The sequence below is a fragment of the Bactrocera dorsalis genome, chromosome 2 (genome assembly GCF_023373825.1).
Source record: "Bactrocera dorsalis isolate Fly_Bdor chromosome 2, ASM2337382v1, whole genome shotgun sequence".
Classification (NCBI taxonomy): Eukaryota; Metazoa; Arthropoda; class Insecta; order Diptera; family Tephritidae; genus Bactrocera; species Bactrocera dorsalis.
The window spans coordinates 5,447,223-5,463,883 of record NC_064304.1 but is presented as its reverse complement, the minus strand read 5'-3'; the positions used below and the strand labels follow the sequence as shown (position 1 = coordinate 5,463,883).

Here is a 16,661-nt window from a genome sequence, read left to right as displayed (position 1 = left end):
TATATCTTTTTCCTCGCAATTTTGCTACACTTACGGCATGCGCAATTCCTTTGTTCTATATCTACCCGGAGACTTCGATTTGTTTTGGTTTTGCGCTCGCGTTGCACCAGCTTCTTACCGGCTGAAGTCTGTATTTAATTCTTGTGCTACCTTTGAAGAGGTAAAAGAAAGCATGCCCAGTAGGAAAATTGTAACAATTGTCTGAGAAAACTTTACACAATTGATTTGTATTAGTAGCAGAATGAGTTAGTGAAGAGGAGGGTAGGATGTGGAGTCGTCGGGATGGATGTGGTGTCTTGTCCGGAGCTCTCTATGAACTTTAGCTTGACTACCATATTAGAGTTGTGTGGGTGCCAGGTGACAGCTGAACAGCCGGAAGCTGTAAGAATCATGAGTTTGCTAGGAAGGCCAACCTTTTCCCCCTTTCATCCGCTTGGAAGCGAGTTGGTTTTCCGATGTGTTCTTGCGTTCTAGCATTGGTCCTTTGGACGTGAAATTGGTAGGTGCTGGTCGACAAGAGGAAAGCTGAGAAATTCTTCTGGTCCAGAGTGAACCGTAAGAGGTCCATCGACCTACTGGCTTTTAGCAAAGTCAATCTCTCCATAACTATAGGTCTTCTGACTGGACACTATTCCAATGGGTCCACAAGCATTTGTCGAACACTTTTTGCTAAAGCTGTATGGAGGAAGGCGAGATGCAATCGTCTTGTCACATCATCCCGGCCATCCGGCTTTTGCTAGACTAAAAATATTCGCTGAAAATTAACACTTGATGTTCCTACATGGTTACCGCGATGACAATATTCTACGATTCTACTGAATTCTTTCACAAATTGTTCATGGCATGCAACAATGCGCCATTACGCTGTGCCGTTATCAAAAGAAATGTGGCAGAATTAATGTTTGAAGAGGCTAGCAATAAGTACAACTCGGTCTCTCCGGTCTGGGTATGCTGATGTGCGGCTAAAATAACCGTTGTTTGCAGCACAGTTCGTGAAGCAGCCAAAGAATGGCACGAAATGGTTTCAAGTGGTTTACCGCAATGACGCCAGCGAAGGCGCGCTAAGAGAATTCATTGGATGCAGAGCCATCAATGGCCGGCGCGGCGCGCAGGTGTTGCAACGTGAGAATGAAAGTAACGGTGTCTAAGTAAGCAATACTCGCTCAAGGAGTTGGACTGCGCGGCGGTGCTGGTCAGCCACAGCTGAGGTTGCGGGTGTGGTTGTGCTCGTTCAGATAAGACATGCCTTACCCGCGGTGAAGTACCAGCAACGAAACTGTCGTGCAACTAACTTCATCAAGCGCTTTCTGGAAGGCAAGCCACCGCTTTTGAACTCGTGTGTGTGTTTGGGTTTGCGCGGCAACTTGCTGATTATCGCCAAAAAACTTCTTACAAGATTTTAATATTTTCACAATTTCTTTCCATAAGTTTTGTTCATCCCACGCACACTTTGATAGACTACAAACACGAGTTCTTGAATGCATATATAATTTTTAGTGTTTATTCGTGCAACTTCTTTGACGCAGTGTTATATTTTGCTAAGTGCACTCGGCGGTATAAACAAGCATAAAAGTGATTTAAGTGTTGCGAGTGTGTGTGTGTGTGCAAGTGTTTGCCGCATGCTAACACCACTTTGCAACCGTTGCGCGCGTTTTATACTGCAAAGCACTTGTCTGCGGGGGCGGCGCGTCGCTTTTTCCCTCGTTTTTGTTATGCTCAACACCTCTTTTGTTTCGGTTGGTGCAACATTTTTTATTTATATTCTCATTTGTTGTTACGGCGCTTGGCAACAATGGTTTTAAACGCTTTTTAACACTTCGCCATGCAAACACATACACACACACACACACAGAAACAACTTCGTTCAATGTTGTTATTGTTGTTGTTGCTGTTGTTTTATTTTGCTGTTTTTATGCGCCGACACAAGTATTTTGTGGTTTAACAGTACTTTGTTGCCTGTTCAATTCGTACGGATTAAACTTGCATGCTGTCAATCATTCGATGCTTGAACGCGCTTAACGTTAAAATCTACGAAACGCGCACAAATAACATCAAAAAGTTGTAAAAAACAAAATTTACGGTAATAATTCGCACGAAACGCGCGCATTTTCGCGTATGTGGCGGGTTGCCAAAGTGCCAATTACAGGCGGAGGGAATGTGGCATCATACTCTTTCAATCATTCAGCGCGATAGATGGTAGCGATATGACATGATCTGCGCTTATGGCTCAATAAGACATATGACAAAGCCTTCAGCGTATCAGTCTCATGGCTGGTGTAAAAGTATAAAATTTATAAATCCTGTGGGGTCGTAAAAATTCGGGTAATTCAGGCGCAAAGACGTTTGCGTGCTTGCATAATACTGAGTATATCGTAACGACAAGCGTGTAGAATTCTTATGCATAAAATATGTTTTGTGGTTAAAGAAGGGTTGGTGGGTGGTGGCACTCTTTTAAAAGAAAATCGATATTTATCGATTAATTTTGGTACAATCTTTTGATAAGCTTTGAGCTGATTTTATGTTAGTTCAAATTTTTAAATACACATATTTTTTTTGAATGGTGAAAATCTCATCGATTGAAAAAAATCGATATTAATCGTTTCATATTTAGGTAACTAACAAATTCATATACAAAAATTCAGCTGTTGAAATAAGTTCGGTGGTGAAATTTTCATCGATTGAAGAAATTCTAAAAAAAATCGATTAATTGTTCTCCTTATCTTGGGTAGCTCGACATTTAAATACATATGCTTTCAATAGCATATATTTCTTTCAATGTAGGAAGTCTCATAAATTTATAAAAAAAAATCGATTTTAATCGATTAATATTTGTACATAGCCTCAATACATTTGAGACGGGTCTATGTAATATACGTTTATCTAAAAATATATATAACATTTTTTTATTATTATTTTTTTTATTAATTCGTGAAAATCTCATCGAAAAAAATCGATTTTAATCGATTCCTCTTGGTGAATGGATTTGACAGGCGACTGAATTTTAACAGAAGTTAATAAATTGATGTACATAAATCCGATAATTGAAGTAAGTTTGGTGGTGATATTTTCATTGTTTGAAGAAAGTTACTAATAATCGATTTTTTTAAAGCTTTTGTTGCATGGTCTTTATTAGCGTGAAAAGTTTTAATGTAATTGTATATACTCTCACATACATCTGCTTTTCTCAATGTAAATCTCATCAAATGAAAAAAAACCGATATTAATCGTTTACAATTGATAACAAAAATAATCGACGATTAATGAATTAATGATACATAATCTCAACAGGCGTCAGAATTTTCTTGGTAAATATAAATTGAAACATATATGTGCAGCTATTGAAAAATGGTTAGTGATGGCAGATTAATCGAATGAAAAAATCGATATTAATCGATTAATCGTAAATAATTACATAGTTTCGATAGTTGCAGATAAGTTTTATCTAATTATTCGCAATTCATAATTGCATTATCTAACTTTTAGGTTGGTGCTGACATATTTACGATGGAATAAAAGCGTTATTATTTGATTAATCTTGATACATATTTCGATAAGTGTGAAATGCAATAATGTTATTCTTTTTAAACTCAAAAACGTATATTTTTGTTGTAGTAAAACATTTTTCAAGTGAAAAAAAACAAAACTCGATAATTATCGATTAATAATTTTAGGTATAATTTTTTACTGTTTGGACTCTGAACATTTGCTAAATAAATATTTTTTGCCTATAGATATTCGTTGAAGGAAACACGTAACTCTATCCTGCAAGAAAATAAGTCGATTATTTTATTTAAAATTAATCGATAATATTTTGCATAACTGATTACAGCTGCATTTATATGCATCCTCTCAGCAAAATTTTCTTTGCATTTTACTAAACCTTATTTTAGCTTCTATTAAGTAATTGTATACTTTACAGCAGAGCCCGCATAATACGCTCTCTTGCTAAAACCAACAACATTTTAATAGGAAATTGCAGCTAAACACTTCTGGCTGACGGCGTGACTGGGGCGCACTGAGTTAACGCTTGTGCCACAAAACAGCCGGCAATGTCATATGCATAAAAATTTAATGGAAAATCATAAAGAGTCAAAACAATTATGAGAGCACACAATAGTGGCTTGACCAGCTGGTGTTGTGCCTACCAAAGCGCCTGGAAGCAGGCAAAGCCAGCATAAGCTGTCCAGCAAAGCTCGTAAAAGTTACAGCGTCCATATGGGCGAGTAAGTAATTGTAATTAAAATTTATTGTAGAAATAATCTCCGGCGGCAGACAATTTTAAATTGAAAATGAAAGGATAACAATGAGCACTTTGACGCTGAGCGCAAATTGATAAAGGAGAATTGCCGTGTGGCACAAAGCGAAGCTATTAACGGTACGGCTACAAAGTAATAAAAGTAAATAGTTAATTTTATGAGCGGCATTAAAAATATTATGCGAATGAAGTAGCAATTTTTTCAATTTGCATAAACGCTTTGCCGCACACACATACACACATACACAGAGGAATGCACGCACGGAAAGTGGAAAAGTTAAAGCCTCGGGTAAGCAATACAAAGCCGTTACCTTTTGTCTAAGTTGCGAACGAAACAATTTGATGAAATTCTTGCAACGTAATGTTGCCATAAACTTAGTTGCCACCAACTTTCGCCATTATGTTCGGGCTAAGAGCAGTTTTGGGTTGGCAACACTTAATCTATCTCGCCTGCAACTTCAGCCGGCAACCGCAAATCGACAGCACACATGTCACACACACAGCCAAGCGACGCAACTACTTGTACAGCAAATAGAGCTACACTCACACACGTATATAAGTGTGTCTATGGATACCTATGTGTGTGTGTGGTGGATCTGAGAAAACAGTTTGCAATTGTCGAGAGGAAACAAGGTCACCGCTGAGATGTCAGCAGCAAAAGTCAGTTAAATGTAGCTTACAGTGCAGCGTCGCTATGTTGTTGCTGTAAGTGTTCGGCATGTGGCATGTGGCAAGTCGGTGTGGGGCTTGTCAAATGAAGCGCATAAAGCAAACCGCAGCAACCACGAAAGGCAATGCACGGTAAATTGATGGCTAAAAGGCGCATAAACTACACACACACACACACAGCTCCTCACAAGCGCAGACACACAGACACGTGAAAGCATTGCTTTTGTGTGGAGATCAAATTCAAAGTCAACTGTGAAGCTACCAGATCTGACTGTGTGTGTGCGGCATTTTTGGCATTATCTATGTGTGTGTGTGTGCCTGTGTATACATGTGTGAGTGTGCGCTGTGAACGAGCTTCAGCAAGCTTTTTGCGGTGACTTTGTGTAGGTTTCCTTTAGAAAATATTTGATATTGCCGCTTCATTCGACCTGGTAAAACATCAATGCGGTCGAGCGCCGCTGAAACTGAAATTCAAACACAATTTTCTATCTATAAAAGTGTGCAATAACGGTGTAGGCGCATAAACATGTTTATTTAGCAATGAAAACTGAAAGTCGCGCGCATATTTTGAGCCGTTATGTTGCCATTAACATTGCAATGCAAGTACACAATTTAATTTTATTTAATGTAATTGGAAGTGACTCCGATATAGACTCGGAGATATATAACCGTAAGTTCGCTTTGCGTTAAAACAAAAGTTGATGAGTTTGTACTCGAACTTGTTGTTTCTTACACTAGTTACCATGCTGCTCGAAGATCCTAGTAGTAAACTCTACTGCAAAGAGCTTCGTGACAAGTGATGATCCGATGACTGATCTGATGACGATTCCATCAGCGTTGCTTTCAACTAAGTATTTGAGAGCAAAATTCTACTGTCAGCGAATTCAAATCCATGACTGTGTCCATGTCCCTATTTATTCATGAAAACTTGTTCTAAAAACTAGTTGTTATAAAATTTTTGTTTCCTTCAACAATTTTCTTTTTTCACACTGCATCATTAAAATGACAGAGGAAGGTCATATACTCATCCAATTCTGACCGCGACTCCATTGAAGCTCTGTCATACCATCTATCTGGTAAAATTTAATGTCTCTGGTGTATTTAGTTATTGATTTATTGGTAGTTTTTAAACGTTACCATTATATGGGAAGTGAGCGAAGTTAACATCTGATTTCAGCCATTTTCGCATTGTCGGTAGGAGTTCTCATAATATTTGCGTCTGTCAAACTTAGTTGTTGTAGTTTTAATGGTTTAAGATATATGTAAATTAAAGCTATTAGAGGTCGGGGCCATACCCACGTTTTCAAAATTTTTCGCCTATAGGTGCATTTTCATACTGCGATCTCTTGTGCCAAGAGAGAGTTTTATATGTTATAGGTTTTTGTTTGGGTGTGGCAGTGCGAACTCTTAATTTTCTCTTGCCAGGGAACGAGCATTCGCGCGCATTGATCAAAAGCCAGATTAGGTCAGTATGTAACAATTTCAGGTGTATTCTCGAGATTTAGTCGCCTTTGTGCCTTATTTTTGCTTTCAATGTTGAAAAAGAATTTTTCTGAAGAGCAAGAAATTTTTCTGAGGAGGGAGATGGAAGTTAATTGAAAGAACACCTCGATTTAGGGATATCCAAATGTGAATTATTATAAGCAATGACCTTTGGGAAAGAAGAACTCGTGTGCGAATCAAAACACCGACTATTTAGTAAATTTCCCCCATTGAGTATAATAAAATATGGGCATATAACTTTTCATACGAAAGTCTCGTCAAGCTCACTAAATATCATTTATGGTTTCAGGTGATAGAATTTGAAGAGCTAGTATTAAAACATTCAGTAATGCGCTACTAACATTACATTGTATAAAAGAATATTTCGCAGATATTTGCATGGATTTTTCTAGAAATTCCCTTCGATAGAAAAAGGGAACAAATTAAGTGTATATCATCACCCAAAATGCAAAACAACGTACATCAGACATTTTTTTATTGCTTACCATTCAGTAGATCATACTACATAAATACATTTAGCATAAAATTTTCAGCTTCCGCTCTCAAATATAACAAACGTATAACCAATATATAACCATTTAATAACCAATATATAACCTTTTCATAACCGATATGTAACATTTCCATTATGTAACCAGTTTATAACCAATATGTAACCAGTTTATAACTAATATATAACCATTTTATAACCAATATGTAACCAGCTTATAACCAATATATAACCATTTTATAACCAATATATAACCAATATGTGACCAGTTTATAACTAATATATAACCATTTTATAACCAATATGTAACCAGTTTATAACTAATATATAACCATTTTATAACCAATATATAACCATTTTATAATCAAAACTCAAATTTAGTTTGCATATGAGTGGTTTCTATTATACCGCTTTACCTTCGCCTGTAAGCTTATGAAAAGTGATGTTACGTTATTTGCATTTAAGGTGACAATATGGTATATCTGCCAAAAAAGAGTTTGTTACAGCTACCATTGGTTCAAATTTTGTCCATTTCATCAAATATTAAAATTAAATCGAATACAGGAAAAGAACAAACATTTTCAAAAATTCCAAGCTGGTTCCAAAAGAAAAATGTGTCTAAAAATAAAATAAATAGCTGTATGAAATAAAAAAACTTTGGAAAAAACTAAAAAACTAAGCGAAACACAAATTAATTTAGAAACAACAATGAATTCGTCGAAGTCGCAACCGCAAACACGACACTTTGCATAAAATTACAATCGCAATTAGAGAATATCAAACAATAATTTTTCATTTATTGAATGGCGGCATTGTTTGTGGCCAACGGCAGCGAGCAAGTCTCTCAACTAAACACACACACGCACAAGTAGCTGAAAGCGGTAAGCCACACAAACATTTGAGTGTGTATGTGCGTTTGTGCAGCGAGCATATGATTGTGAAAAGCTTGTTTCTGGGCATTTGCATGTGTTTACATGTCATTACACTAAACCGCCTAGCAGCTTGTTAAATTGCCCGTTAGGCGGGGCGGTGCGGCATCAATGGCGGAGGTGCGCAGCGACATGTTCATATGGCAATTGTGTTGCATGTTCTGCGGCGTTTAAAAAACTAATGTATTCTAATTACAAGCGTTTTATTGCGGTCCTTAGCTGCGAGCATATTTATGGCTTCGGGTTTGTCACGACGTCATTGTATATGTGTATGTGTGTGAGCTAGTATTTGTTTTTCAATCATGTGTGCGTGTGCATATGCATGAGCGCTTGCTTTATTTATTTGCATTTTATTTGCAATTGCATGGCTGCCGGCTATTGTCTGTCCGTCTGGCGGTGTAATGAATTGTAAAACAATGATTTATTATATTTAATAAATTTTCGTGTAAATTATTGCGCGGTGTCGTGTGCGCAATTATTTCAAATTGTTTTGTGACTAGTTGCATGATTGCGCCTAAAGCGCGGCAGCAGTTAACTATAAACGGTCAAATGACTCGGAAAGACCTTCACATACATACGCGCTGATAAATAGGCAGCCTGCGGTGAGCATTAGATCACTTACCTGTAAAGAGAAAAAGTAAAAAAATGAATTAGAAAAAATGTATTTACATTTAAAAATATTGATGGAAAATTAATGTAGCATACTTGTGGGCGTTAAGAAGGTTTTGTTGTTTTTATAGGTTATGTATAAGTTATTTGCATTTTTTTGGTTGCAGGCTAGGAAAAATATTGTCTTTAGCGATAAATTAGAATAAAAGCAGGGAAAAATATGTTAAAGTCAAAGTCAGTTTGTATGGCAGCTATATGCTATAGTTGTCCGATCTGAAAAATATGTTCTCAAATTATAGTAATGCCTTGAATAACAGTCTCTGCCAAATTTCGTGCAGATATCCAATCAAATGAAAAAGCTTTCCATATAAAAACATGATTCCAACGTTCAGTTTGTATGGCAGCTATATGCTATAGTTGTCCGATCTGAAAAATATGTTCTCAAATTGTAGCGCAGTTTTGGTCAATATTCGTGCTGATAACTTATCAAATATAAAAGTTTTCCATACAAGGTGTTGATTTTGATGGGTCAGTTTGTATGGCAGCTATATGCTATAGTGGTCCGATCTGAACAATTTATTCAAATATTGTAGTAATGCTTAAGGTAGTAATTCGTGCAAAATTTCGTAAAAATATCTTGTCAGATAACAACGTTTTCCATGCAAGCACCTATTTCCGATCGTTCAGTTTGTATGGCAACTATACGCAATAGTGACCTGATCAAGACATTATGTTCGGAGATTGTGGGGTATCAATGGACAATAACCTTTGTAAAATTTCGTAACGATATATTATCAAACAAAAAAGTTTTCCATACAAGGGTTTAATTTTGATGGGTAATTTTGTATGGCAGCTATGTGCTATAGTAGTCTGATATCGACGAGACCGCCAAATAAGCAGTATTTTTGGGAGAAATGGGCAAGTGCAAGTTTTCTAATCTATATCTCAGAAACTGAGGCTCTAATTCCCCCGGATATGACTTGCCACACAGATCATTTATATACATATATATGTACATATATAGTTTATACGTTCTCGAAAGTCACCGTATTGGGTGTTGCAAGCTTTGTGGCAAACTTAATATACCCTAATATTTTAAAAATTCGAAACACATATGCTTTGTTATCGCGGTACTGATCCCTCAATTATGCTTTTCGCTCACATTTCCGCAGCGAAAAGTGAAAAAGCGCACCTTCACAGGCAATTACTGTGGAAATTGCCTGTAAATGCGTTGATGAACTGGCCAAACATGCATAAGCACTCACACACGAGCGGACTTATCAATATGAAAAAAGTGCTTGCATTGTTGTTGCACATAGAAAATTTCAGCAGCAGTGCGCTATGTGCACAGACATGAGACAGGCAAGTGCAATATTTGCAGTTCATCAACACAAACATTGCATTGTTGCCGTGCCAGGCCATGCCATGCCGTGCCGTGCTGTGGCATGTATGCCCTGCCAGGTGGCAGCTGTTTGGAGTCAGGTGGCGGATGCCAAATGTCCATCTAACTGTCTAACAAACTGGGCAAATAGACAGCAATTGCTGCTGATCACACTCGAAAACGAGCGCAGTGGTATTGGTTAACATGCCTCAGGTAATTTGTGAGGCATGAGTGTCGAGCACATTGGAAGCTGCATGCGAGTGCACTCAACTGAACCTCTCTATTGTTTCCCGTTTTTGTTTTTTTTTTTTTTGACCAGGTTCTAATGCTGCATGTGCACATATTTGCAGTTACGCCCCTTTATCATATGCTCTATTTGGAATACAAATTTGCGCTTCCTCACACACACACACACTAACATTTGAATTTATTTCTATTTTTAGTTTCTTGCTTTTTCGCTTGTTTTCTTTTGCGCTCGTTTTTACCTTGTTAGCATGTTGCAAGTGCATTGTTTCCGTTCGTGTGGGACGTTTTCAATTGCCTCGCATAAGTGACTAGCAACAGCTACTCGTGCACAGATCCTAGTAATTTTGTGTGTGTGTGTGTTGGTAGCTTAGTTGTTGGGCGGGCGGGAAGTGTTTGCTTGTTTGTCAAACTGTTACCGCTTATTAGGCTCTCAGCTGGCTTATCGACAGTTAGGTGGAAATTGTTGTTGGCTTCGTGCAACAACCGTTTTATTTTTTACAGCACAGTGTGTGGAAATCATATATTCTTCCTCAGGACTACAGTTAGTCAAAGAATTGTACAAAAAAAAATTTTTTACTTTTGTGAGGCACACCCTAATGCTGTTTATACATTTAATAAAATTTAAAGTAGATTTTCTGTAAATATAAGGCAAATATGGCAATGCTTTCTGAAATTAGAAATTTTCGCAAGTTTCTCTACACTATATTATTAAGGTGGTTCTTAAATATGCCGGTAATAAACGTAACAAAGATCATATATTCTCGCAAGACTGCAGTTTTTAGAAAAATTTAAAAAAAGAAAAAATATTATATTATATATACTTTTGTGAGGCACACCCTAATGTTTTTTTATACATTTAATAATATTTAAAGTAGATTTTCTGAAAATATAAGGCAAATATGGCAATGCTTTCTGAAATTTAAAAATTATTCTGCACAAAATTTACACACCCTAATATTTTTTACAACCAAAATTATAAACTATGGTTAGCAGCTATTTTGTTTAATCTATAAGTTCTCAGCATGTGCATGTTCAACGTTATTAAATTTTCATGTTTTTGAATTAATTTTTTTCATGCAAATTTATTATAAAAAAATAATAAAAAATTTTACGAATTTATTTAAAACTTGTAATATAATTTTTTGAACAAAAAATGTCTGAAATTTAGATTTTTTCGCTAAACAATAATTTTTTTTATAAAAAAGATATTAAACGGCCCACTGTGCGAGTGCAAAAATTTAAAAATCAAATTAATTGTGCTATATGTCTTAATTTGAGATTGCTTTCACTAAACATTCATTATTTTTTGAAAAAAAAAAAAATTTAAAACGTCCCACTGTGCGCTTCCATGAAAATAGTTAATTTTTCAAATCCGTCAATATGCCCGCACCACATTACATAGGTATGTACAAATTTGTCGAAAAAAATTCTGTTTTGTTACTGTTTCAGGCAAACATTGCATTCACACATATCACTTCAGTATTTGCTGTATTCAAAGTGCCCAAGGACCTCGGTAAACAACTAACAAAAGAAGAAGCGAAAAAAACACGAAAGGCAATGCAACTTGTTTACACTGTATACATGGCGATTGCACGGAATAGAAGTGGAAAGCAAAACACACAAAAAATAAGAAAACTGAAAAATCATGAGGCATGCAACACAATGAGTTAGCATATGCTGGGTTGTATGCGTTTGTTGTTGTGTGTCGGTGTGTATGCAAAGCAAATTACGCAGCCAAGGAAATGTCACAACTTGTTAATCCGTCGGTTGGCTGTGCTGCTTATTGGCATTCAAAGTAATCAATTTGAAGGTTTCCTGGCAAACACAATGCCACAGAGCCACAATGCCGCTGCAGCGCTGCCAATAAGCGAGCAAACCACCAATCAATAGGTAACCGATAATTACTTGTTACCGTTTTTTAGTGCACGTGAGCAAAGACAGTTTTTTGTTCTCGTAATTGTTTATTGAAAAGGAGCTCCTGGGCGCAGGTGTGTCACTAGAAATTTTGCAAATTTGTTTTCTGCAATTTTCTTTGGAGATATTGCCTGGGAGCAGTACATTTCGATGTCATTAAGTTAGAAGAGCATAAATCGAGTTCAGATAAAATGTCAGGTATTGCAAAATTTTTCGAGTCAAACTCGAATACACGTACGAGCTGTGTTTAAAACTAACGATAATTTAATTATTTTGAAAAAAAAACTCATTTATTTGTCCATATTAATGTTGTAGCCTGCAAAATAGATCGCATTGGATATTACGCTTTTATACCAGTGCTTCTTGATATCGTCGTAACACTTCTCAAACTCGATTTTTGGAATAACACTCAGCTCTTTCAGCGATTTTCATCTATCTTGTAAAACGACGGCACTTTAAAGTTTTCTATATTTTTCCGAAGTTCAAAGAAGTTCGTAAAACCCAGAAGGAAACGCTGGAGACCCTATATACCATAGGAGAACAGCGTGATGAGCTCAATCGATTTAGCCATGTTCGCCTGTCCGTTCGTTTCTCTCCATTTGTCGGAACCGCCGATATCGGACCACTACAGCTTAACTAACGTTTTCCAGAATTTTGTGTGGAAAACTTTTTTGTTTGTGTAGAAGTTCACGCAAATGAGGAAAGTTCTCTGGGCGCCTTTCACTTGGGAATGACCAGAAATGATTCTTTTACAAATGGCTTAAGCAGCTCACGGCCTCCGGCCTCAGACCAAGCATACTTTGGGTAGACAAAAAAAAATCCGTTTGAAGGCGAGCTAAAGTGAGAAGGCGAACCATCTTTCTCAGGGTTGTACGCTTGGTAGAAAAGAGCCTCGGATGAGAGACCCCCCCTTTTGATGAAGACCATCTCAAATGCATTAAGGATTACCATTTAAGAGTATGCACCTGGAATATCCGATTCCTTAATCGAGAAGGTGCCGCTGCCCAGCTGGTTGATGCCCTCGTAAGAGTAATGGCTGAAAGTACGACCGTCCAAGAAGTGCAATAGACGGGACAAGGAATGAGACGAGTAGGTCCTTGTGGCATTTACTACAGTGACCATATAAAAGAGCGCAGGTTCGGAGTTAAGTTAATGTTTTTTTCTTGTTTTGATTAGTTTTCCTTAGGTTAGGTTAGGTTAGATGGCTGATCAAAGATCACACGTAGACTAATATGTAGTCCTTTGTGATGCCATTGAAAAAGAACTCCCGTGTTCGGACTTACAGATTGGCGAAGCGTTTTGTAGCCAATACATAGTTACACAGACGCTTAACTTCCGCCCGCCAGTTCGGAGGGATATCCAAAGGTATGCGCCCCAAGCGTCTAAGTCTTGACTTCCCAAACGCGGGGAAGTACTGGCTTGTTTCTACCGCATCCTCTTCCAAACAGCTTCTACAGTCAGCATCCGGTAAGATACCCATTCTTACCGCATGTAAGCCAATAGGACAGTGGCCTGTTAAGAGTCCCACTAATAAGTTTTCCTTCGTTCAGTAAAATTTTTTTTTAGAAAAACGAATCAGCGCAAGTATTGTTTTAATTAATAATTTGATTTTACTAGAAGTTTGATGATCGAGAATATTCCAACCGGAGCCTCTAAAAATAAAAGAACAATGACTATATTTCTTTCGCGATTTGCACAATTTTAATAACGGTTATATTAGCCGACTCTATTCGCCTCGCAATGTTCCGCTCGAGATCAAATTGCCATGTATTTTCATTAAGTATTGCACGAATATACGAATATCTGATCCCTTACCACACTTGCTGCAATTGCAAAAGCACACCGAAAAGCTGCAATATGTCGTCACAGTCCAAAATTAGATTAATCACTCTCCTATCCCCTCGCATATGGCATGCACTTTGAGAGTAATTTTGCATATTGCTGCAGTAATGAAATGGCCAGCGCAATAGAAAATAACTAGAGTGTCAAATTCATGGCAATTTCGGTGAAAAATCAAATCATATGTAACAGCTGTGCTGACATTGACAGCCATTTGAAACTTGCGCGCCACACCCGCACTCCGCACCCTAACTGTTAGTGGTAAATGCATGTGGACAAATGAGGCAGAGGATGGTGGCGCTTGCATGGAAGTGGGCGGTGCGGACAAGCAAGAATGTCACAAAGATATTAAATGGACCACAAACTCGTAGACACTCGTGTGCGCTTGCTGAAGAGTTGTGTTTTTTGTATTCGCACTTGTTTGAGGGTGTGTGTGTGAGCATATTTATTTGTGCAGCACTGGTGGCAAGTTCGTCGATTGGTGCTTTGTGTGAGTTCACATACCGACAGCCGGTTAACGATACTAGCATTAGACAGCTGACAGTGGATTGGGAGTGCGAGTATGGTTTAATCAATTTTGAACAATACCACAGACACAAATGCATAAATGCACACGATTTGTTGGCACTACACTGAAACAAAGTGTTATGATATATTGGCTGCAGCGAAAACAGGAAAAAATGTAAGGAAAAACGATATAACAGAAACCACTTAAATTTAAACAAAATTTGGGTTTTGGTTATAAAATGGTTATAAATTGGGTATTTATTGGTTATAAAATGGTTACATATTGGTTAGAAAATGGGTATATAATGGATATATATTGGTTATAAAATGGTTATATATTGGTTATAAAATGGTTATATATTGGTTATATATTGCTTATACACTAGAACGGATGCTTGGAATTTTATACCGTTAAGCCGTTTGACTTGCCAGTTGTCTGTTCTATTCGCCACTCTCTGCTTCACTTGTACTCTTGATGGGCACACCTTTCCAGCTGTGCTACAGAGCTCTAAGACATCTGCTTACATTTTTTGCAGTGTTGCATTGTGGCAGGGTGCACAAAGGCGGTGCAGATTAGCGCAACGAGCTGACCCTCCTCCCCGCACACACTACAAATGACGCTTGGGTGGTGAGTAATTGATAACATGTTCAGAGCAATAGCCATATCTGGTTACCAATACTCCTCGCGCTGTGCTAGTTGTTTTTGTTTTAGACTGTTTTCGCACCGCGCTGTGATTGTTGCCGCAATTGTAGTTCTAACGCCATTACAACAAAACAAATTCACGCTTCTAATACAGAAATGGCGGTGAACAACCTTCGCTCCGGGGAAAAAGTAAGTCATTCGAGTAAAATGAGGTGAGAAGAGCAAGAGCATAAGCCGGCAAGCGGGGGTTGGAAGCTGCAACAATTATTGCATTAAATCGTGCTTGTCGCAAATGCGCGTGTGTGTGTGCGTGTGAAGCTGTAATTTGAGTTCTTTTGGGCGAGACAATTAAATGAATTTGCAATGCATTAAGAACGTGCAACGTGCAACGTGCAGCATGCGCAGTTATATCTGCACACGCTTGAATGTGTGTTTGATTTGGCGTTAGGCGTAATGTGTTGCACGTTGCATGCTGATTTGCATTTTGATTATTATTATTGTTATTGGCATTATTATTCGACAATATGCAACACACACACAAACACACGCACTAGTTGGCATTGGGATTGTTAAATATAACCGTTAGCATGTAGCTGTTTGTCGTCGGCAAACTGCCTGCCGCATGTGCAAACACGCACAACTTGCCACATGCAGTTGCAATATGCATGCGATTATGCCGCAAGTCTATTTAAGTAAATGTGTAAATAATATATTTGCTCATTGATGAACACATTTGCTGCGCTAAGCTGTGTTGCACGGCTGCTACGTGCTACGTGCAACTGCTTAACGGCTTCTTGTGGATTAATTAAAATTAATATTTCACTTAAATCGAATAATGAAAGGTTAAGTGAAATGCAAAGACGAATTGCTCGGCGCCAACAGACGATTTTAATTAAAATTCATGTTGCAACTGCCACACGACGCACTCACAGTACACTAACATGTCTTACTTAACCAGAAACCAGTGATATTAGCTGCCAGTGCTGCCGGTGTTATATAATTTCTTATTAAATAGTTAAATAGTAGAAAATTAGAAATTGCATGTCAATTGATGTGCAAATAGAGTTTAACTGTTAAATTGTTGATAAATACCGTAATGAGATTTCTTATTAAACGCATACCTAATGAGCATGCAAAGTTAGTAAAGATTTTGTTGCTACTATTTGAACTCAAAGTATTTTCAAATGTAAATGTTTGATAAGCGGTTAATAGCAATACAAAGCAGAGCGGCGGCCTGAGGCTTCTTTGCTGTGAATTAATACTGAATGCTTTTGTATTTTATTTGGTGAGCAATCATCTAAGTTTTAATTATTGAAATCATAATCACTAATACTTTTAGAACAAAGGAATATATATGGAGAGAATCGATATGTTTGGCTGCTCTGAACTTATCAGATACCTGAGGGTTAATATATTGTGGAAAAACACTAATGTGGATATTATACAACTAATTTTATAACCCTTTCAGAAAGCTTCCCTCGTAAATTGTATTTAAACCTGGTAAATGACATTTCAAAAAATGTATTTTGCAAAGTTGGCAGGACTGTCCTTAATTAATGTGCCAAATATAAGTGCGATCTGCCGAAAAGTTTGTTTACAGCTACTGCTCAAGTCGGTAACCTCAGTAGTACGTTGCGATTTTTACAATGGATAAAAATATCGTAGCAAGAATTTGC

At 37.4% G+C, this 16,661-nt stretch overlaps 1 protein-coding gene across 3 annotated transcripts in view; it reads right to left on the bottom strand.

The window, feature by feature from the left end:
- Positions 1-16,661, bottom strand: part of LOC105233611 (sterile alpha motif domain-containing protein 5) — a 366,548-nt gene that overhangs the window by 178,665 nt on the left and 171,222 nt on the right. The window contains exon 3 of one of the 3 annotated variants that reach the window (XM_049446975.1): positions 8,209-8,468. The exons of the other annotated variants lie outside the window; for them this stretch is intronic. Coding sequence (XP_049302932.1) covers positions 8,382-8,468 — 87 coding nt within the window. The 3' untranslated portion in view covers positions 8,209-8,381. Of the gene's footprint in view, positions 1-8,208; positions 8,469-16,661 lie in introns of those variants that run through there. 3 annotated transcript variants of the gene reach the window in all.